The sequence below is a fragment of the Coffea eugenioides genome, chromosome 3, assembly GCF_003713205.1.
Source record: "Coffea eugenioides isolate CCC68of chromosome 3, Ceug_1.0, whole genome shotgun sequence".
Classification (NCBI taxonomy): Eukaryota; Viridiplantae; Streptophyta; class Magnoliopsida; order Gentianales; family Rubiaceae; genus Coffea; species Coffea eugenioides.
In genome coordinates this window covers 1,467,395-1,487,931 of record NC_040037.1, presented here as the reverse complement: position 1 = coordinate 1,487,931, position 20,537 = coordinate 1,467,395, and the positions used below count along the sequence as shown (strand labels likewise).

The 20,537-nt window shown below is 38.2% G+C and overlaps 4 protein-coding genes and 1 pseudogene across 7 annotated transcripts; 2 read left to right on the top strand and 3 right to left on the bottom strand.

The window, feature by feature from the left end:
- Positions 1–309: 309 nt before the first annotated feature.
- Positions 310–6,604, top strand: LOC113765588 (condensin-2 complex subunit D3). Its single transcript, XM_027309815.1, has 9 exons — positions 310–1,864; positions 2,340–3,080; positions 3,499–3,993; positions 4,407–4,498; positions 4,601–4,688; positions 4,813–4,927; positions 5,011–5,137; positions 5,216–5,390; positions 5,661–6,604. The coding sequence occupies exons 1-9, from the start codon at positions 374–376 to the stop codon at positions 6,351–6,353; spliced, it is 4,017 nt and encodes a 1,338-aa protein (XP_027165616.1). The 5' UTR covers positions 310–373; the 3' UTR covers positions 6,354–6,604.
- Positions 6,605–7,523: 919 nt separating this feature from the next.
- On the top strand, positions 7,524–10,809 carry LOC113765309 (chaperone protein dnaJ 49). 4 transcript variants are annotated; one of them, XM_027309441.1, is made up of 3 exons: positions 7,524–7,630; positions 7,863–9,049; positions 10,515–10,809. In XM_027309441.1, the coding sequence occupies exon 2, from the start codon at positions 7,991–7,993 to the stop codon at positions 9,041–9,043; it is 1,053 nt and encodes a 350-aa protein (XP_027165242.1). In that variant the 5' UTR covers positions 7,524–7,630; positions 7,863–7,990; the 3' UTR covers positions 9,044–9,049; positions 10,515–10,809. The 4 variants fall into 4 exon arrangements, with proteins under 4 accessions (XP_027165242.1, XP_027165241.1, XP_027165244.1 ...); XM_027309440.1 differs by having other exon boundaries at positions 10,434–10,809; XM_027309443.1 differs by having other exon boundaries at positions 10,410–10,809.
- A 1,417-nt stretch (positions 10,810–12,226) lies between these two features.
- On the bottom strand, positions 12,227–13,073 carry LOC113765172. The gene has a single exon (XM_027309259.1). It carries the CDS (start codon positions 12,880–12,882, stop codon positions 12,523–12,525), a length of 360 nt encoding a protein of 119 aa, XP_027165060.1. The 5' UTR covers positions 12,883–13,073; the 3' UTR covers positions 12,227–12,522.
- A 3,091-nt stretch (positions 13,074–16,164) lies between these two features.
- Positions 16,165–17,575, bottom strand: LOC113764934 (annotated as a pseudogene).
- Positions 17,576–17,918: 343 nt separating this feature from the next.
- LOC113765726 (beta-D-glucosyl crocetin beta-1,6-glucosyltransferase-like) lies at positions 17,919–19,668 on the bottom strand. Its single transcript, XM_027309969.1, has one exon. The coding sequence runs from the start codon at positions 19,630–19,632 to the stop codon at positions 18,244–18,246; it is 1,389 nt and encodes a 462-aa protein (XP_027165770.1). The 5' UTR covers positions 19,633–19,668; the 3' UTR covers positions 17,919–18,243.
- Positions 19,669–20,537: the final 869 nt, after the last annotated feature.

Here is a 20,537-nt window from a genome sequence, read left to right as displayed (position 1 = left end):
AGCGTAGTAACGTAAAAAGAGACTCTAGTAAATCCCTTGTTCCTCCCGCTCCTGAGATTGAAACCGTGCTGGTAACTAAGCGCTTTCTAGAGTACATTCGAGACCACAAAAAGGCCGCTCAGAAGCTTGAAACCGTGCCTCTAAGTAAGCGCTGTCTAGAGTACTTTAGACACTACGAAAAGGCGTTGTTAATGTTGTATAGAGCACTATTTATCCCAATGTTAGAGCGGGAAAGCCAAAAAATTTGAAGCCGTCAGCCTAGAAATGAAGATGAAAGTTGCAATCTTGAAGAACGACCGAGTCATGGACCTCAGTAATAGATAGAGCAGCAGAACCCTTCAATCTCCAGAGCCCAAAGTCGATCAATTCAACCATGGATGAAGAATCCATCAACAGAATTCTTGCAGAACTGGAAGCCCAAAATCCCCTTTCAGCAATTTCTCTCAAGGACCTTCAAACCCTTCTGGATTACACACTCAGAACCAATGATTCAACAGATCTTGAATCTTTTTATGCTGAAATTTCTTCAAGAAACCTCTCTTTAACTTCATTAACCAGTTCCATTTCCTCCCTCATGGATTCTACCGGACCCACAAGAAGTACTCTTTCCCTTTTAGCCTCAAATGTTTACCTTTCTTTGCTTTTATCCCCTAATTCTCCTGTTTTAACTCTGTTCACTCCCATGGCTTTTGTGTCACTGTTGCGGTCGATTCGTTGGGCTTTCAAGAACCCATCTCTGGTTTCTAATGACGGTCCTGGGGGTGAAAATCGGGGTAGAAAAAAGCGCGGTGGAGGGAGGCTAGGGGTGGGGAAAAATAAGGGAAAACAGGTGGAAGAGAGTGAAAATGACGGTGAAGAGGGAGTTATTGAGGCGAGGGTGTTTTTTAGTGTTCTGGAGAGGTTGGAATTAGTGTTGGGCTTGGTTCATTTGGATAGGTTTCCGGATAGTTTGAGGAGTTTGGTTCAGACAGTGGCTGAGATTCCTGTTGTGGCAGTTGAGGTTTGTAGGAGTTCAGGGAGTTATGAAAAGTTATGCGAGTTGAGTTCTCAGATTTTGAATGAAGTGCTTAAAGCTGAGCATGGGGATCAGACAGTTTCTGCAGCTGAAGTTTTGAAGTGTTTGACACCTTTGATGTTTCTTCCTAAATCACAGGCTAGGAGTTTTGGATTGCAGTTTGTGGTGAATAGAATGATGAGATTGGCTAACCATTCGAGTGAGATTAAGAAAGCAGTTGTCAATTTGCCCAAGTACTTGGTGCATAAGGCCCCGGAAAAGGCTGAGCCAAGGACTTTGGCTGTGGAATCTATAATGGAGATTGTTAAAGTTTTGGCGTTTGAGGATCAAGTTGAATTTACACATTATGTAGTCAAGATGAGCCAAGGAAAAGGTCAATTTAGGCTTCTGTCCGTTGACCTAATTCTTATGTTGATGACGACATTGAGAGACCCCTTGGGATTGGATTCAGGTGATAAAGTTGAGAACTTGTGGGGTTTGATTTGTTTGGAGACATTAATTGAGCGTTGCTCAGATGTTACTGCTGGGATTAAAGCGAGGGCCTTAACCAATTTAGCTCAAGTTGTAGGATTTTTCTCTGGGAATAATAGGAGCAGGACATTGTTGAAGGAAGTGATGGGGTTTGGGAATGAGGGCTTGAGTAGCACGAAATGTAGGATGAATGATCTCTTGCTGAAACGGTGTATGGATGAGAAGGCTGCAGTCAGGAAGGCGGCTCTTTTTCTGATCTCCAAGTTAACAGTACTTTTAAGAGGTGCTCTTGATGGAGAATTGCTGAAGATCGTGGGCATGGCTTGTTCTGACCCCCTTGTTAGTATACGGAAAGCAGCAATATCAGCTCTTTCAGAGGTTCATTAGCTTACCTTGAAAATATATTTGATTGATCTTTATTTTATTTGTTTTGCTTATCTAAAGTTGTTGTCTAGGAAGAATCCAATTGCATACTTTGCTCTATAACCTAGATTTGCAGATACAATTTGTCATATTAACATGCCTGAAATGCCTTTTCAGTTATCCATATTCACGTGCATGATTTTGCAGTTCCTAAAGCACCTTTTTGTGATTTATTCTTTAGATTTCCCTTCCAATGAGATATGATAAAAGATAAAGCCCCAGGGTAAAGCATTTTGCAACCATTGGTACTGCATGCCTCATACAAAGCAAACTATTCTGCCACTCTTTTCTCCCAAGTTGTTATTGGCTGTATTAATCCTTTTCTTCCTTGGATGCTATAATAGTTTCAGATGCATTTTCTTTACTGCACATTGAATTAGCTGGATTTGTAATTCCTCAATCATATCTTGACATGTGTATTGCTGTGTAGGCCTTTAGATTATTCTGTGATACAAACGTAACTAAAGAGTGGCTACATTCTGTTCCACCTTTAATAGCTGACAATGAATCTAGCATCCAAGAAGAATGTGAGAGCCTGTTTTCAGAACTTGTTCTTGATCGAGTATCTAAGGTTCCATCAGATACCACATCCCATCATCATTCTTTCACGGATAAGTCAAATGGAAAGTCAAGGATTTTGGATAGAGAAATTGAATTGTTATGTCCTGAGGGAGTTTTGTGTATACTAAAAGAGACTTGTGATGCAGAGGTGACTTCTTGGGTGAAGAAGATCTGTACAAGCTTAGGAAAGAAAAAAAGGCTCAAGCCCAAGATTGCTACAGCCCTCCAGAATATCATAAGGGCGTCTGAATCCCTGTGGTTGAGTCATTCTATGCCAATCGAGAAGTGGACAGCACCTCCAGGTGCCTGGCTTCTGTTATCAGAGGTGTCAGCATTCCTTCCAAAGGAGGTGGAGTGGGAATTCCTCCATCATCATTGGCAGCTCGTGGACAAGTATGAACCTGCTGGTGAGCTTAGGAGCCCACACGAAAAAAGAGATGGCAATGAGGAAATGGACATAGAACCTAATTCGGTTGCTTGGGCAGGGGACCGTGTCTTCCTCTTGCAAACAATCTCTAATGTTTCTGTGAAGCTGCCTCCTGAACCTGCTGCTGATCTAGCTCATAACTTTCTCAAGCGACTTGAGGAGTTCAACATGCATTCAACTGAGGTATCTATCAAACACTACTGTATTTTGTTCTATCAATTCCATCAGTATTGTCTTCTATTCTTTAAAATGCATTTCCTGTCCTAAATTTTTCTGTTGAATGGCCTCAAGAGTTGTAAAAGACATGAGATTTTCCTTGGTTAATTAAACAGCACATCCGAAGAAGACTTTTGATATTTATCGATAATCTTCTCGATAGTTTCACTACAATAAAGCATGAGCATTTTCAGTCAATTAGGTTTCATTCACTGTCAAAAAGAGTATGTATGGAAGGCCAGAAAGCTGCATAAATGTGGTTCATATGCTTATTTTTATCCCTTACCTGCCTTGGCTTGGAAAACAATGAGTTGCATGTTCTTTATTCTCCGGTTGCTGTATGACATCTTTGGCACATGTCTAAGCAGCTTTCAAACCTTGACAGGTTAATGCTCATGTAAAGGCACTCAGAACTCTTTGCAAGCGTAAGGCCTTAAACCCAGAGGAGGCAGATTCCCTTGTCATAAAATGGGTGCATCAACTTCTTTCTAAAGCCTCCCATGTACTAGACATGTATATCTCACAGGATTCTGATAAAAACAAAAACACCTTTCTTACACCACATAGTAGTGGCACTAGGCACGGAAAAGCAGTAACAGCATCCATGGGTAAATTATTGTTACAGGCAATTACTGCAGTTTATACGATTGGTTCTTTAGTAATCATTTGTCCTTCAGCTGATTTAAAGGCAATAGTTGCAGTTTTACATACCATTATCACCTCTGGAAATTCTGATACAAAATCTAAGATATCAGTGGGGCCTGCATTTTCTGTAAAGGAGGTAGCACCTTCTTTGTACATTCAAGCATGGCTAACAATGGGCAAGATCTGTCTTGCTGATGGAAAACTGGCTAAGCGCTATATTCCTCTTTTTGTGCAGGTATGGTTTTCTCGTGGATTTAATCCTTTTATTGTTTCCTTAGAAGCCTTAAATCCTCAATGCAAAGAGAAACTGAGTGAATAGAAGTTTCTTCTAGATTTAAAGACAATGCTGTGACTGAATGGATGTGTCATAAACCCATTAGGTGACGATAGCTTTTTTATCTTCACTAATTTGGGAACATCACACTTTGTTCACATCGAGTACAGCTTTTCAAAGATTCCAAAAGTAAAAGTGAGAGGATATGACTTTGCTCTTATTCCTTTGTTTGCAGTCCTGATCATTATTCCAAAAAAGTTTTAACAGGACTACCTTACTTCTACCTTCTTGTGATTTTCTACATTAACAATTCTTTGACTAGTACTGGTATATTCTCTGCAACCACCTTACTCTTAATGCTTATTATGGCTTAGGAGCTTGAAAAGAGTGATTGTGCAGCTCTTCGCAATAATATAGTTGTGATGATGGCAGATTTCTGTGTACGACATACTGCATTGGTTGACTGGTGAGGTTTAGTACTTATATATCCAACTCCATTTCCACATGAATAAGAACTGATTTTCTGAAAATTTAATCAATGTGCTCCATATGATTTTCACACCAACAGTTACATGACAACAATTACCAAGTGTCTACGTGACCCATGTGAACTAGTTAGAAGGCAAACGTTTGTCCTGCTTGCCAGGCTATTACAGGTGATCTTTCGTTTCTCAAGATCAACTGGGAACATTTACTGCATTCCGGCCATTATGCTTCTCTTCCTTTTTCCCCTTTTTCTCACCTTTTGGATTTTGTTGTTTGACTTCTTATCATGTTCAGAGGGATTATGTGAAGTGGCGAGGAGTGCTTTTCCTTCGGTTTCTGTTATCCCTTGTTGATGAATCAGATAAAATAAGGCAATTAGCTGGTTTCCTCTTCGGAAACATTTTGAAAGGTTAGACCGGCTTTATAATTTGTTGATGCTTACTGCAACATATCATCAATGGAGTCTGACTTTCATTTCTTGTGTTTCTGCAGTTAAGGCACCACTTCTAGCTTACAATAGCTTTGTAGAAGCCATTTTTGTTCTTAATGACTGCAATGCCCACACCGGACGAAGTAATCCCCAGAACTCAAAAAGTGAAAACCAGGTGTTTTGTATACGGTAAGGATGCTTTAATCCTTTGAGACTTGGAGAGTAAATCTGTAAACATTAAATAACCAGGGAATCTGTATTTTCAAGAGGTAATGACGACCAATCAAGGTCTAAAAGGATGTATGTTTATGTCACTTTGCTAAAGCAAATGGCTCCAGAACACCTTCTAGCCACCTTTGCAAAAGTTTGTGCAGAAATTCTTGCTGCTGCATCTGATGGTATGCTGAATCTTGAGGATATTACTGGACAGTCAGTTTTGCAGGTAATGATTTCTCTAAACTGCTCTCTATGTGTATTTTGGATATGCTGTTTTTGAAGCTAGGTTATTTGAATTAGACCATTTTTTCAACTGTACCCACACCATTAATTAAAGTTTTCTTTTGGTTTACCTTTCTGCTTTCCATACCTTAAGTCATCAATTCCCAAAACTGCCTCAACTTAGAAAAGCACTGTTGTGTTGGTTAACTTCTTTGTTTTCTTCACTTATTTTTGAAACTCGTCCTTCACCTGAATTTGCACTATTGGGGGATAGGATGCATTTCAAATTCTATGCAGCAAGGAGATCCGAATTCCATCCATCCGTGCATCATCATCTGACTCAGCGGAGCTGGAAGAAGATGGAGGTGAGGGCGGAGGATCAGCAGCTGTTGCTAAGGGAAGAGCTATTACACAAGCCGTTAAAAAAGGCCTAATTCAAAATACTGTCCCCATTTTCATAGAGTTGAAACGGTTACTGGAGAGTAAAAATAGTCCTCTGCTTGGTACCCTTATGGAATGCCTCTGGGTCCTTCTCAAGGACTACAAGAATGAGATTGATGAGATTTTAGTAGCTGATAAGCAGCTTCAGAAGGAGCTTATTTATGACATGGAAAAAAATGAAACGGTGAAGGCCAAGTCAGCAGCCGCTGAAGCTATTGCAACGAGACAGAGATCAGAAACCTATCAGTCGCCCTGTGATCCTAGGATAGCAAGATCTGGTCCCTCACAACAGCCTCTACATAGCCATTCAAAGGTGTCTTCAGCCATGGCAAGTGCAGTAGCTGCAACCAGGGCTCAGGCCGTGCTCAAGCAAGTTAACCAGGGTGCATCAACACCACCACTCAGTGCTATGAGCGTGCCTAAGCTCAAGTCTCGCACCAATGCTGTTACTCGAGGAGAGAAGTCATCAGATTTAATAGAATCTTTACGACGAAGACAATCTTTTGACTCTGACGAAGAGAACTGATTTGCTATCAAAGTATTGCAAGTCAGATCTGTTTCATGCAATTTTTGTATCTTTCTGATAGAGTTTCTTTGTTCTGAGATGGAACAATGCATCATCAATCATCATCATCATCTGTGTAGGTGGCTCGAGATGGTCTTGAAGTGCACAAGTTCTGTCACCTTTCAATATTTTTGAGGGACACCTGACAATATTCCCACACCAAACTACCATTATTGACGTTTCACCCTCATGTATGATGGTTCTAAAATTTTGACACACCAACCATGAATGGAAAACTACTGTCCTTGTGTTCTATTTAGGGTTAAGGAGTATATTCGGATCTATAACTACCTTTTCAGAAAGAACGCATATGGCCTTGATCAGGCCACTCGTTCACACATTTAACAAGTAGACCTTTAAGAAGCAAAGGGAAAAGGATGGCATTGCACAAGCACTTCCATGCCATGCTTGACGCAAGGTGTCAACCAAAAACAAGAAACGAAGATGGGAAATAAGCAAGTATAATAGTACAACTTTTACATTCTCCAAAATGGTTACTGGCATAAGTCTTCAAATTTTTGGATGAATGTAGGTGTGGAAGCGGAAGCTCCTAACGAAAAGGAAAATCAGTTTTGTCCGAGGCGAAAGAATGAAATCTTTCAAAGAGGTATGTTTTCAAGTATTATATATTTGCTAACTATAAAAAATAGTGTGAATAATAAAAAGTTTTATGAGGCGCAAAAGAGAATTGGTCGGGGACATTTTCATAATGTAGGGAAACCTCTCCCGGTCTCTTTCTTTCCTTGATCACTCCCCTGCTCCAAACAAAAGTTGTTTAATCTAGCAAGTAATTTTTATTGCCACTTTTTCCTCAGGCGCCAATAAACAGGAAAAATAAAAATGTTACCATTACTAACAAACCGTTTTAAATTAGAAAATAAATTCAAAAAAAATTAGGAAATGATTTGTTTGGATAAAGTAATATTTAAAATATTATTTGAAATAATTATTATAACACTTTTTGTAATGTGATGTATGTATAATAAAAATATGATTGAAAATATAAAAAATAATTAAAAATTATGTTTATGATTTAAAAAAAATATTATTCATAAAAAATTTGGTATCTAAACAAATACTACTATCAGTCAAGAAAAACTGGCTGCTTTCACCACTTACCTTTTCTATTTATATTTTTTTTTGACACAAAGATCAAATCTTCTCCCCTCTCAAGAGCCCCATCTTCCCCAGTTTTCATCTGGGTCGGCCTTAAAAACTCGCGATTTCGTCTGTGCAAAGTGAGTAACGTTTTACTTTATTGTATAATCCATATTACATGTTCATTATCAAAGTTTCATTCTTGACTTTTAAAAGCCCTAGTTTTATCTACCCTTTACCCTTTATCATGAACATGTAGGAGTTGTACCTGCTTTAGTAAATGGGAATTCTTTTGATTTTTTTTTCAAAAATTTCGTTGATCAGGTTAATTTGATGTCTTACTTACCATAAGATCCTGATTTTTCTGTGAAGGGGTCAAAATTAGCTCTTGGATAGTTAGGTTTTGGATCAGAAGAAAAGGAGAGAACATTGGGGTTGAATTTAATGGCCGTATCTTGAGTTAAATTGTTGAATTTTGAAGTGGGTTTTTCAAGGTCATAATGGATGGGAATAAAGATGAGGCTTTAAGGTGCATTGGCATTGCCAACGAGGCAATTGCGTCAGGGAATAAGCAAAAGGCCCTAAAATTTATCAGGATTGCGCAGCGATTAAATCACTCTTTATCGGTGGACGACCTGTTGGCTGCTTGTGAGGATCTTGATTCGTCGTCTGCTAGTCCTTCAAGTACTGTGTCGAGCAGCAATCATGTGAGAAATGAGGAGGGTGGGGTTAAGGTTGATGGGGTTTCAAACGGGGAGAGGACTTATACGGAAGAGCATGTCCAATTGGTTAAGAAGATAAAGAGTAAGAAGGACTATTATGCAGTTCTTGGTGTGGAGAAGAATTGTTCGGTTGAGGAGATTAAGAAGGCATACAAGAAACTGTCATTGAAGGTTCATCCTGATAAGAATAAGGCTCCAGGTTCAGAGGATGCATTTAAGAAGGTTAGCAAGGCGTTTAAGTGTTTGAGTGAGGATGACTCGAGGAGACAGTATGATGAAACTGGTTTGGTTGAGGAATTTGAGCATAATCAGCAGTATAATGTGAGACGGCGGAGAAGAACAACTGGGTATGGCATTTATGAAGATGATTTTGATCCAGATGAGATTTTTAGGGCCTTTTTTGGTCAGAATGACATGTTCAGGACAGCTCATGTTTACCGAACCAGAAGCGCAGGCGGTCAGCAAAGAGGAGATTTAGGTGGAAATGGGCCTAATCTCATGCTGCTACTTCAGTTGCTGCCATTTTTGCTAATCATATTGCTCGCGTATCTTCCATTTTCGGAACCTGAGTATTCTTTACAAAAGAACTACACCTATCAGTTCAGAAAGGAAACAGAAAAACATGGAGTAGAGTATTTTGTTAGGTCATCGGAGTTTGATCATAAATATCCAATGGGCAGTCCTGGACGAGAAAACATTGAAGTTAGTGTGATTAGGGATTACAAAAATATGCTTGGCCGCTATTGCCATATAGAACTCCAGAGGCGTCAATGGAACAGAAACTATCCAACTCCTCACTGTGACAGGCTACAAGAGTTTGGAGTTGCCTGAAAATTGGTAAATTTCTTCTATTTTATAAGAGACACATTCTTTATGTTTGATTTAGCTAGTTGTTAGTTTTGCTGTCCAGTTCTTCATTGCATTTTTAATAAAAAAGGACTTTGTAGAGTACAATATTAATTGCTTTTGCTAATGGGATTAGATTCTGTGTTTCCCCTCTTATTATTTGATAAATAGTATTTGATTTGTATAAATGAATGAGCATTGAAGCTTCTGAATGAAGCTTATTAGTGTTGCCTGTTTGGAAATTAGATTTTCTCTTTAAGGAAACTAATGAAGTTAGGATTTGCGAGCTGTCACTATCATACTCAACTTTGAGGGTACTGGTAGATTTAGCTTCTGCATGGTTTTATTTCATCCTTGAATAATTTAATTTACCATCACAATCACACAGAGAAAGATTTAACACTTACCATATTGAGCTCCGTCTTTTAGGCAGTGATGTGCTTCTTGAAGTTGGAGTAATGTGCTGTACTTCTCAATATGTAATGAAATATGCAGCGGTGATGAAATGCAGTATAGACCCTTCTGTTTGTTGTACAGTGAGAGTCAGTTTTAGATGGAAGTTTCGTTAACCTCTTTTCTACTATGTCGTAATTCTCAACTAATTTTTGACTTACTGTATTCGTACTGCAATTTTGTGAGTAATAATATGGATGATTGCCTTGTCTAGTAAACATTGATATCCTATGTGGTCTCATGTTTTTCTCTGTACTGCCAAGTTCCCATCCTTGAGAGATAATTTAGTGTATAAACATCAATTTCTACATTGAGGAGGTGTAAATCATTATATCTTTTTACTGTCAAATACTATTTCCCTTTTTTTGTGTATCCTTGTTTTCCTTCTTTTTCATTCTTTTAGCTGTCCCTACCCCCCCTTCTCCCCACCCCCCCCTCTCTCTCTTTTGTGCAAAGCAGTTTTCGTGTTGTATAATGATTGCTGGTTCATCCCTGCCAAATATAGGAAGTAATAGGTGAACAGAACTTTCCCATATCTGTAAAACGTATCTCCAGTTTAGAGATGCATCTGTCATGGAATTCTATTTTCAGGCTTGTCATGACATTCCTTTCAAAAGTTTAGGTGAGGTTGGCACATAGGGATATTGATGGCTTTGAAAAATATTGATGTCAGTCCATTTGACTTTATTTATGCCTTTTCAATTCCACTAGAAACATACCTTTGACATGCGTTCAATTAAATCTCATTTAGTGTTGAATTGTTGACTACTTGCCCTTTGCTGCTTTTCATCATATGATGGTTCTCTAAGTTTTGTGCTATTGCCTGTGATTTATGTAAACTCGTACTTTGTTAATCAGTAAGAAATTATATAGACTCATGGTGATTTTGCATGTTAAGGTTCCTGTACAACTTGACATGCAGATTCTTGTTGGCCGTTGAAGGCTGTCGAATTTCCAGCTGGGAATCTAACTCAGCTTTGCTTCTTTGTTGCGCTGATTTCAGCTTGGAGTAGATGGCGTGATATTGCATGACAATTGTTTCACGGACCAAGATATAGTTGGTGGGGTAGTTGATCCGTTGCTCCATCACTGTTTGATCTCAAAACTGCAGAAGATGGTTTCCTGAGTCCAGGTCACCTAGTAGTGCTATTCTTATCAGTTGTATAAGTAATTTGTTTAGAAATTACCTGCATTATTGCATAGTGAAAAACTATACTGCATGGAGTGACAGTTGTAGCAAACCCGTAGTTCACTTTATAATAAAATGATATCATCAGCAGAGCTTCCTGCTTATGCAATTCGTTGTGTGCTAGGTAATTCATGATATGCTTGTCTCTATAGTCATGAATTTCATTGCCTACCTTCGCGGTGGACTGGGTCTCATATCTTCTGAATATCATCACAGGTGACAACTCACCACCATTTATGCTCCAAGTTCCCTTCAGGCATCCATCCAGGCTTTTGAGTTTCTTGTGGTTTGTGTATGGCATAAGAATCGAGATTAGTCATCTTTCGTACAAGTTTATATGTAAACGCGTTAGCAGATGCTGATTTATACTTCCGAGTAATATGATTACTGGTTCTTGGATCTGCATAAGACCCCAGAGTGTCGGTCATTGATTGTACACTTTGACTTAGTTATCCTCCTCCACCCCACCCCCACCTGCGTTTATTTCAACTTTACTGGCCATTCTGACTCTAGCTCAGTACTCTTGTGGTGATTAGTTTACACCTCCATTCCCAAACCTGGAAGCAGAAGATATCCCCACATGCATGTGCCGGCTGACAAGCGTACTCCTAGTTTGTTTTACTCCTGGCAGTATATGTTGGCACTCGCTTTAATCATTCTTCATGCTCATGCGGGCAATGAAGGCCCCAGCAGACAGAAATAAGTAAATGGTCCATGGAAATAGTTTCGTAGCAAGGAAGAAATTATTGGGGGGACTGCTAGATGTACTATGAATGAACTAATAATTAGCCTCTCCCCAACAAGGCACCATGCATGTAAGTGAAGCTTTTTGTTTCTCTAACACAAATATCAGCTATTCAAGTTCTGTCCTTTTACATTTCTCTAATAGTCTCACAATTACCAAGCAGCTGCATTCGTTTTAACCTTCACGGTTGTTGAATTGTTGACGTCTTCCAAACACTTTGCGACCACAGGTAATACTACTAATAGTTGTTGTGCGCATCCCCAGTCTGACTTGTAGTGCCTTTGGGAGGAAGGATTTGGCCACAAAAGAAAAGAAAGTGACAGAGGAAATTAATTTTCCACCGTCTGGGAGATTTTTGATGTCAAAAAAAAAAAGAAGCATGTGAAGAAGGCATGAAGAAACTTTTCTACTTCGCAGCGTCATATTGTTTTGTTTCGTAATATGAAAAATATCTAAATTTCCATTTGTCAGTAACTGCAGAGTCATCCCACTTCTTCTGACTTTGCACCACAATTCTTTCGAAAACCACATAAAAAAAGAAGTCAAAATCAACGTGCAAAAAACCTAAATTAATGCGTCATAGGAGTGAAGAAGACAGCCAATCGAAGAGAGCAATATGAACACCGGCCACCGGCCGGAATTGCCGACAGCCAATCGTCGGGTCTATGCCCATAGTAATAATAATAATAATATACCTCCTTCCTGTACGATTGATAAAATCTTAAAAACAACAATGGATTTTGTCACATTGATACCAGCCATATTCACAATGTCATACAAATTGGCAATAATAATATAATAATATCCGCAGCTCGCGGTATATCGCAATGTGCAAGCCTCAATTTTCATACAGCAAAGTTTTCTCTACGTCCGTCCCGTCCATACAGTAGTACTATTTACGTATACCCTTACCGGTTACCAGACAAAAATTAATGAAAGATAAAAAAAAAAAAAAAAGGAAGAAAGAAAACGAACAAACATAAACAAGAAAGTATAGCAGTAGCAGATTAAAATACTAAGTAGTAGTAAATCACTTGATCTAGTTCAAGCACAGACAAACCCCTCCCAGCTGATTGTTCATTCTCCTGAATCATCATCACCTCCAAAGATGGAAACGCGGTTGTAGAGAAGGAACAATAGGAGTACAAGAAAGAGAGCAACGCCTACCGGAGAACCACTAACCCGGTGGATGGTGTTAGGCTCTCCAGTAGAAAAGATGCTAGAAATGAAGGAGCCACTTTCTGAAGAGAGGAACTGGATGGTGAGGAGGAGGATGATGGGGAGGAGTAAGAGTCCAACTGGGCTCAAAAGATCGGCTATGAACTCGGTGATAGCTTCGCCTTGATCTCCTACAAGCATAGGTACTGCTAGCACCACCACCACCACCGCCGCCAACAGAATACCATGCGGAGGGCCGCGGCCGCGATCTTCAATCATCTTTTGATCTTCAATGGAGAGATCTTAGCTGGTTTCCTTTCGGTTTCAAGAATGTGGTTTGGTTTTCTGATATCTTGAGGTCTTTCTCCTTTCTCTTGTGGAGTTGTGGTTGTGGGGGGGGGGGATGTGTTTGCTTTTCCTTTTTCTTGCTTGGCTTTATGATGTTTGTTTGTCTTTCTTTTACACGGCTAAATGAGTGAACGGAATGGCCTTAAAATGTATAGTAGTCTCATGGACGCGCTTTGTTTGAATAATTGTTTTCTTTTACACCTGAGCATGTGTTGTTGTTGTTTTTCTAAGCTATGGAAGTTGAAAAAGGGTTCTGGTTTGGATTGGTCTGCCTCGTTTCATTGCAAGACGCGGGCACTAGAATTCCTTGTGACAACTATCAGCTTGTTTGGATGGTTTTTTTTTTTAAAAAAAAAAATTTTGTAAAAAAATATGTTATAGAGATTTAATATATTTGAGATAAAAAGTAATTAAAAAATTCGTATACATAATAACAATAACGTATCATACACTTTAAAATTATACTACTATTATTTTAGACAATAATGATACGAAGAGTGCTGCAAATTTGATTCACTATTTGAACATGGGGTTTCGTACTCCACTTCCAGGAACATGCAGAAGAGTTTCCTTCGTCTTGATCGCAGATTTGGAAAAACCTTTTTTTTTTTTTTTGTTAATTACTGATCATTGTGGAACTTGAAACTAATTTTGCATCAGCCACAGTTGTATAATAAATGTAACCCAACTTCTTAAATCATGTATTCAATAGAGGAGCCGAAGTGTTTATTGTTTTGTACTTTCATTGTATGCCAATGAGCCAAAAAGTTAACAGTAAACTTTAGATTTGAGTTTTTGACCACAAAACAGGAGTAAAAAAAAAAAACCAATAACTTTAATGTTTGAGTTAAAAGTAAAATATATTGGTCCCAATTTTTTTTAATCCGTCAGGATTTCTGCCCGCTACTCCCACTCTAAACAAAACCACCCTAGCTAGGAAAGAGATAAGAGACTAAATTCTTTCTAGGTTCCATGCAATATTATTATGTCCTACTGCATTCACTAAGTGCTGTCCCTATTGCCATTGATATTCCATTTCTTGATTTATCACATCATTCTCAATTCTCATAAGCAGCCGGGCAATTCCCTCAAAATTGCAGTTCATCTTGTCTAGTACTAGCTGCTTTTCAAGGAAATGCTTATTCAATTACAGATTTACCATTGGAAGATAGTAATAAAAATTTTGCCAAGCAGCATTTGCTATAGAGTGTAAGTAGTGAGGTTTCGTTATAATAACAAAAGAATAGGAAAGAGGGCATTGGCGAATACAAGCTTCTCCATCTGTTGGCTAATTAATAATGGTCATAGAGATTCTTTTGGGGGACCAAATTAATTAACCAAAATCTCGTAGTGGTTGCATCATCAAATATATTTTGCCTCCTCTTTTTTTTTGGTTGCCTGCCACGGTATCCAGGGCTTTGTCCTGACTAATCCGTTGGTCGACTCGGGTCGCACACCTGGCTGTGGTGGGTGAGTCTCCCAACAAGGATAGCTGCATACGCCAGGTTTCGAACCCGAGACCTGCTTAAGCGGAACCAAGCTGCTTACCACTTGGCCCAACCCCAGTTGGTATATATTTTGCCTCCTCAGTCGTCATGAATCATGACAACTAATTAAACACCTTCAGATGGGAGCCGCGTTTTGAACTTTAAATGTTTTTGTTTAATTATTCACTAAGGTCCACAGCAAATAGTACGTACTAGTTTATGGGAGGGAGCCAAGGGGATGGCTTTGCATAAAGACTAAAGTTGCATCGCTTTAGTCAAGAAAGCCAATAGGTGTGTATTATGGACTTCGAGGAATTGAAAGTGTGGGAGCCTTGAAGCAACAAAGCAAAAAATGCGGTCGTTTCCATGCACTCGGGACTCGGGACTTTTACCACAAACCACATACACCACATGTTTCTCTCTTAGCTACGTATATATTAGGGTAGTAAACAAATCCAACCGTTCGCGGGTCAGAATTCGACTCGACTTCGATCAACATTGAATTCAAATTGGCTAAATCGAACTCGAGTTTAAAAATATTAAATTTATTAGATTCGCGAGCTCGAGTATATATATATATTTTATTTTATTTTATTTTATTTTAATCATGAGCTAAAGTATATATTTTTTATTTTAATAGTAAAATTACATATATTCTTAATATTTTATTATTTATTAAGAAAAAATATTATTTTATTTATTTTTTAAAAATAAAATAATTATTTTTTATTTTTTAAACTCGAGCTCAAATTCGAGTATGAATTTGATAAAACTAAGTCAAGGCTCGATTTGACTGTACTCGACTCATTTGCAACCCTAATATATATATATATATATAAGAAAATATATATTCCAATTTAGTGGCATTTTTCTTGTTAAGTTGTCATTTGTCACTTGCTCTGAAATATTGTAATGGGTAATCTTTGAAGCCAAGCCTCCCCTTTAACAAGTAGGTTTTCTTTCTTCTTTTATCAAGCTTAAGGCGTCCTTGACTAAAACTTCCAATTGGAAGGTAAAATGTCCATATATCATCATTCAGGGGAAAATTTTTTTTTTTAAAGAGGGCTTGAGATAACAAATTAACAGGTTATCTTATTAGGCTTGATTGAAACATGGACATAATTTGAATGGCATGAATGAAATTGACCTTAAAAAAGAAATGAAGGGACGAGTTAGATCCCATCATCATCAGTTCATCACATGGAGTAAGGTACGTAAACACATAAAACAAGACAATGCAAGTTTTCTTTATTCATATCTGATGCACATCACTGACAATTTAATTAGGACCCATATGTGGAATACGGTTCTAATATGTAATGGAGTACTGGTTGATTGAGGCTTGTCATGGTTGCTTATGGTACAAAAATAAGCCTTAAAATCTCTTAATAGAATGCAAACTGCAGTTAGGCAACGAAATTTGTTTTGTTCCACTGAACTATACATCAGCACAAACCCTCTGAGAATAAAAAATATATGTATATATTTTTAACACTTAATTTAGGTTTTACCAAATTGCATGAGTTAATATCATATGCAACTTAAAATTTATTTAAAAAAAAAGGAGAGAGTGATTTTTTTTTTTTTTGTTTGGTAAGAAAATTAATGGGTTGTGGAAAATAGGCCGAGGCCCAAAATCACTAATGGTTTGACAAAAAGCCTAGCATGCCATAACCCATAAGGTGAAACTCGCAAGAGTCTACAATCCATTCCTTATCAATTATGCTCAAGAAGTTTTAGCCTGAGGTGCCCATCCATCCACAAAATCCCTCTCTCTTTCACCCCTTCAGCAAATCCCCCAGGCAATGCTCCTTCAATACTACAAATTTCATTCCCTGCAGGAAATCTGAGAGCCCAGATAAAGTTAACATTGCTGAGGTCTAGCCCATATGCTATTTCTTCCCTTTCTTCACTAGACATGAAACACTCAATCCCAAAAGAGACAAAAGCTACAGAAGATTGATCTTTCTTGTTCAGAAATTTGATGATACCCACATGATCATTATCCTCAGTACTGAGCTTTGATTCTTGAATAAGTGGACCTATGGTTACCATATTTTTCCCACAAAAGATAGACAAGTAATCAAGATATTTCTCATCAACTTCTCTGCTGCTTTTGATCATAAAAAACTCAGAAGACAGTTCAAAACATCATGCAACTACTTCCTCAGCATCCCTATTGTATTCAACCACGGCTTTCATTTTCTTTCTTTCATAGTCCGTCAGAGAAAGTGCCTAAAATGGAGAAGTATCAGTGTTGATTCCATAAGCGTGCAGATGCATAGTGTAAAGACAAGGATGCAGCCCCCGAAGTTACACAGTGAAGACAAGGGATATTATTTATAGCAGCCAGTTTTGGCGCCCATGTTTGGAAGCTGTCATGTCATATATTAGCAAATCAGGGTTCAAACAGTTGAGGGTTTTCCTGAAGCTGGGCTTCGCATTTTGAAAAGAACCCATGAGGATTGATGCGAGATGGGATGGTAGGTTTTTTTTGTTGTGTGATAGTGCGGAGGAAGTTCAGGCAATTCTGGCAGATGAAGTTCCACTAATTCTATTTGATGAGCTGGAGCAGACATCTCTTCAGCAAAATTTTTTCTTCATGAAACTCAGATTGATGGCTGTAGAACAGAAGTGTACTTTGAATTTTCTTCTATTTGAGAGTTGTTTGGAGAGTTCGAAGAATGGGAAGATGCGGCCAAGAGCTAACCATGGAAACCCTGCAGACTTGAAGGTCGAGGCAAAGGGTGCATGAGTTCTAGTAGCATTAAGATAAAATTCTTGTGGACATAGATTGCAGGAGTTATTAAGGTAGAATTCAAGGTAGAATATTGCTTGTGACTCGTAAAGATGATAGGAGCCAAAACCAACTAAAATAAGATAGGCACAAACACACATTCCAACCTGCTCTTGCATCATGATTCCTGATTAAGCATAAATCTAGAAGATACAAAGTTGAGAGTGGGTAAATAAATCCAATGATGTTAGACGTATCAAGGGCCTAACATCTCTCATCGTTAATTACGTAATGGCGAAATAGAAATGTGGATGCAATATTGCAATCCCACTTCAAATCCAGCTTCTTTAAGATTTTCATGAATCCAAAAAGAATTGTTGTTGTACATGCCGAAGATCACTATGGAAAGAATGTAGCGAATCAGTGTTCAGTAGTTGACGGTTCCGATGAACAACGTAATTAGACCGCAGGCGCAGGCCCTGAAGTTTCACACTACTTTTTAATTTTGAGCTTTTGAAGTTTTCTTCATTTGAATTTTTTCCCATCTTTCTAGGTCAAAATCCCTTAGATAATAATATCATCCAATCAAGATCTCGACAGATGTTAGCACAAAATAAATAATCATTCAGTGAAAGTAAATATAATATCTCTAATTAAATGATCAATAATTGATAAATTAAGAAACAAACTTATAATGTCAATCAAACGGATGAACAAAGGATAAAAGAAAGGAAGAAGAAGGCTTGGAGCAAAATAATGATTCATTCTCACAATACCATCCGATGGCTTTGCTCAATTAACACAAACCAGCCACAAGACCATTAAATAGGACACCAGACTAATTAAATCCTAAATGAACTTTATTATCAGTTCCACGTAGACAATTTTCTAAATAACTATAAAACCCATTCTCGTACAACTTTAACAATCAAACCAAGCACAAACTTGACATTAATATATAAAACAACTAAAACGCCAATTAATTTTTGAATTCTAATTAGCTTGGTTTAAATTATTCTAACAATAGAGATATATAAGTAGGGCCAAACATATATATGGAAAAAATTGTCATGAGGGCCTTCGGCTTCTCTGCTGATTGTGCTTGCTGCATAGATTCCTAAGCTCCTCCAAAGCTTCATCCAGCTCTGCTTCACCTTTTGCTCTCAACTTCTTGCCCAATTCTCTAGCCTTTCCTCTTATTTCTTCCCCATTTTTCTCTAAAACCACCAATTTTATAACTCTGGCAACCTCTTCTTTCCTTATCTGCCCATTGTCACCCCTCAGAACCTCCATTCCTACACCAATTTCCACCAAAAGTCTAGCATTAGTAGGCTGATCAAGATGCATAGGCATCGCAATCACTGGAACACCATAGTACAAACTTTCCATTATAGAACTCCATCCACAATGACTCACAAATCCACATGTGCTTGAATGCTCAAGAATTTTAGCCTGAGGTGCCCATTTATCCACAACCATCCCTCTTTCTTTCACCCTCTCAAGAAATCCTTCTGGCAATGCTTCCTCAATGCTAATTGTGTTCCCCTCAGCAAATCTAACTACCCAGATAAAACTTAAATTACTGAGCTCCAGCCCGTATGCTATTTCTTCCCTTTCTTCTGTGGACAAAAAATATTCACTCCCAAAAGAAACAAAAACCACCGAAGATTGTTCTTTTTTATTCAGAAATTCGATGATACCCACATCATCATCATTCTCATAGTTGTGGTGTGATTCTTGAATGAGTGGACCTGTAGTTACCATCTTCTTCCCACACAAGAAAGACAAGTAATCAAGATACTTCTCCTCAACTCCTACGCAGCTTTTCATCAAAACGATCTCAGAAGATAGCTCAAAGCTTCTGAAAGCAAAATCCTCTGCAACCCCCCTGTTGGATTCAACTAAGGAATCGAATTTATCTCTTTCGTAATCCCTCTGAAAAATTTCAGAAAAAGGAAAAATACCACTATCCCTTCTTGAACTAAGCTGGTGATAAAAGAAAGACATCGTAGCTGCCCCTGAAGTCGAAAAATGAACTGAAGGAATGCTATGGATTGCAGCCAGTGTAGAGGCCCATGATTGGAAACTATCATAAATAACCAAATCAGGTTTCAAAGTTGAGACGATGCTGCTAAAGCTGGCCTTTGCACTTTGAAAAGAACGCATGAGGGTTGACATGAGATGGGGTGGTAGTTTCGTTGTTGTGTGATAGCATGGAGGAAGTTCAGGAACGTCTGGCAAATGAAGTTCTACTAGTCTTAAATTGTCAGATGAGTTTTCACCTAAGTTTTTCTTGATAAAACAGAGGTTAATGGCCGTAGAACAGAAGTATATTTGGAAATTCTTTTGGGTCAGTTTTTTGGAGAGTTGCAAGAAGGGAGAGATGTGTCCATGAGCTAACCATGGGAACATCAGTACTCTGAAACTAGTGGACTCTCGTGCCTCTTCCATCTCCATGGATCAATGAACAGTCAAAATCAAACTTCGTCAAGAATTGATGGAGGCTGATGAGAATGAGAATGGAAGGTTCAATGATGGACATGATTTATTCTGACTCGCGAGCATGGCAGGCCAAAATTTCCAATAAAATATGGCGGGCTTACCCACCCCTCATTAGAAGTTCCTAAGCCAAAAAAATTTTCTACAAAAAATAAAAATAAAAAAAAATGAAAGAAACGACAAGCATGACTCATCTGCCCAGTTGAGAAAGAATATTACTAATAGAGAACTGAATAGTTGGTCAGCTATGATTTTGCTCCAATGACTTCTCCAGAGAGGAGTCGGGTGGGGGGGACAAGGATAAGACAAGATCAAACGCGAAAGCAGGAACTGGATGTAGACTTTATCGTGAACCAGGAATGGAGATGTTTTTCGGTTCTTCCCCTTGACCAAATGATTTTCCCAAAATTTTCTTTACCTTTTATTTATTCCATGTGTGAAAGTCTAACCACTTACATCTTACCCAATGTTATGATGTAACTAAACATAAACACTTACTGTCCATTGGTTTTATATGTTGCAATTGATGATTAGATTAGATCATGTCAATCTTCCTTTTTTATTGGTACATGCTCTTCCATACATTGTACGAGCACTTCTAAGACTTCACTTGCCTCAAGTGATATTTCTTTAGAACACGACTCAAAATAATTTAATGTATTTTCCTTCTTGTTATTTATTTCAGAATTCCACAGAGAGAAAGGGGAACCACCTATACATTTTGGTTCTCAGGAAAAAAATAAAAAACACCAGTTAGTTATATTCGATCCATTGACTTCTCAAAAAAGCAGGAGAGAGCGCCACATAGCATTGCATATACTTTGCCGATTGATTTATGTGACAAGAGGTGGCAATGATATGTG

Bases quoted from the DNA above. Each gene is read 5' to 3' on its own strand.
- LOC113765588 (XM_027309815.1), top strand. From the start codon at position 374: ATGGATGAAGAATCCATCAACAGAATTCTTGCAGAACTGGAAGCCCAA. The intron at 4,689-4,812 runs GTGATCTTTCGT...TATCATGTTCAG, and splicing joins TGCTTGCCAGGCTATTACAG to AGGGATTATGTGAAGTGGCG. The intron at 5,391-5,660 runs GTAATGATTTCT...ATTGGGGGATAG, and splicing joins CTGGACAGTCAGTTTTGCAG to GATGCATTTCAAATTCTATG.
- LOC113765309 (XM_027309441.1), top strand. From the start codon at position 7,991: ATGGATGGGAATAAAGATGAGGCTTTAAGGTGCATTGGCATTGCCAAC.
- LOC113765172 (XM_027309259.1), bottom strand. From the start codon at position 12,882: ATGATTGAAGATCGCGGCCGCGGCCCTCCGCATGGTATTCTGTTGGCG.
- LOC113765726 (XM_027309969.1), bottom strand. From the start codon at position 19,632: ATGGAGATGGAAGAGGCACGAGAGTCCACTAGTTTCAGAGTACTGATG.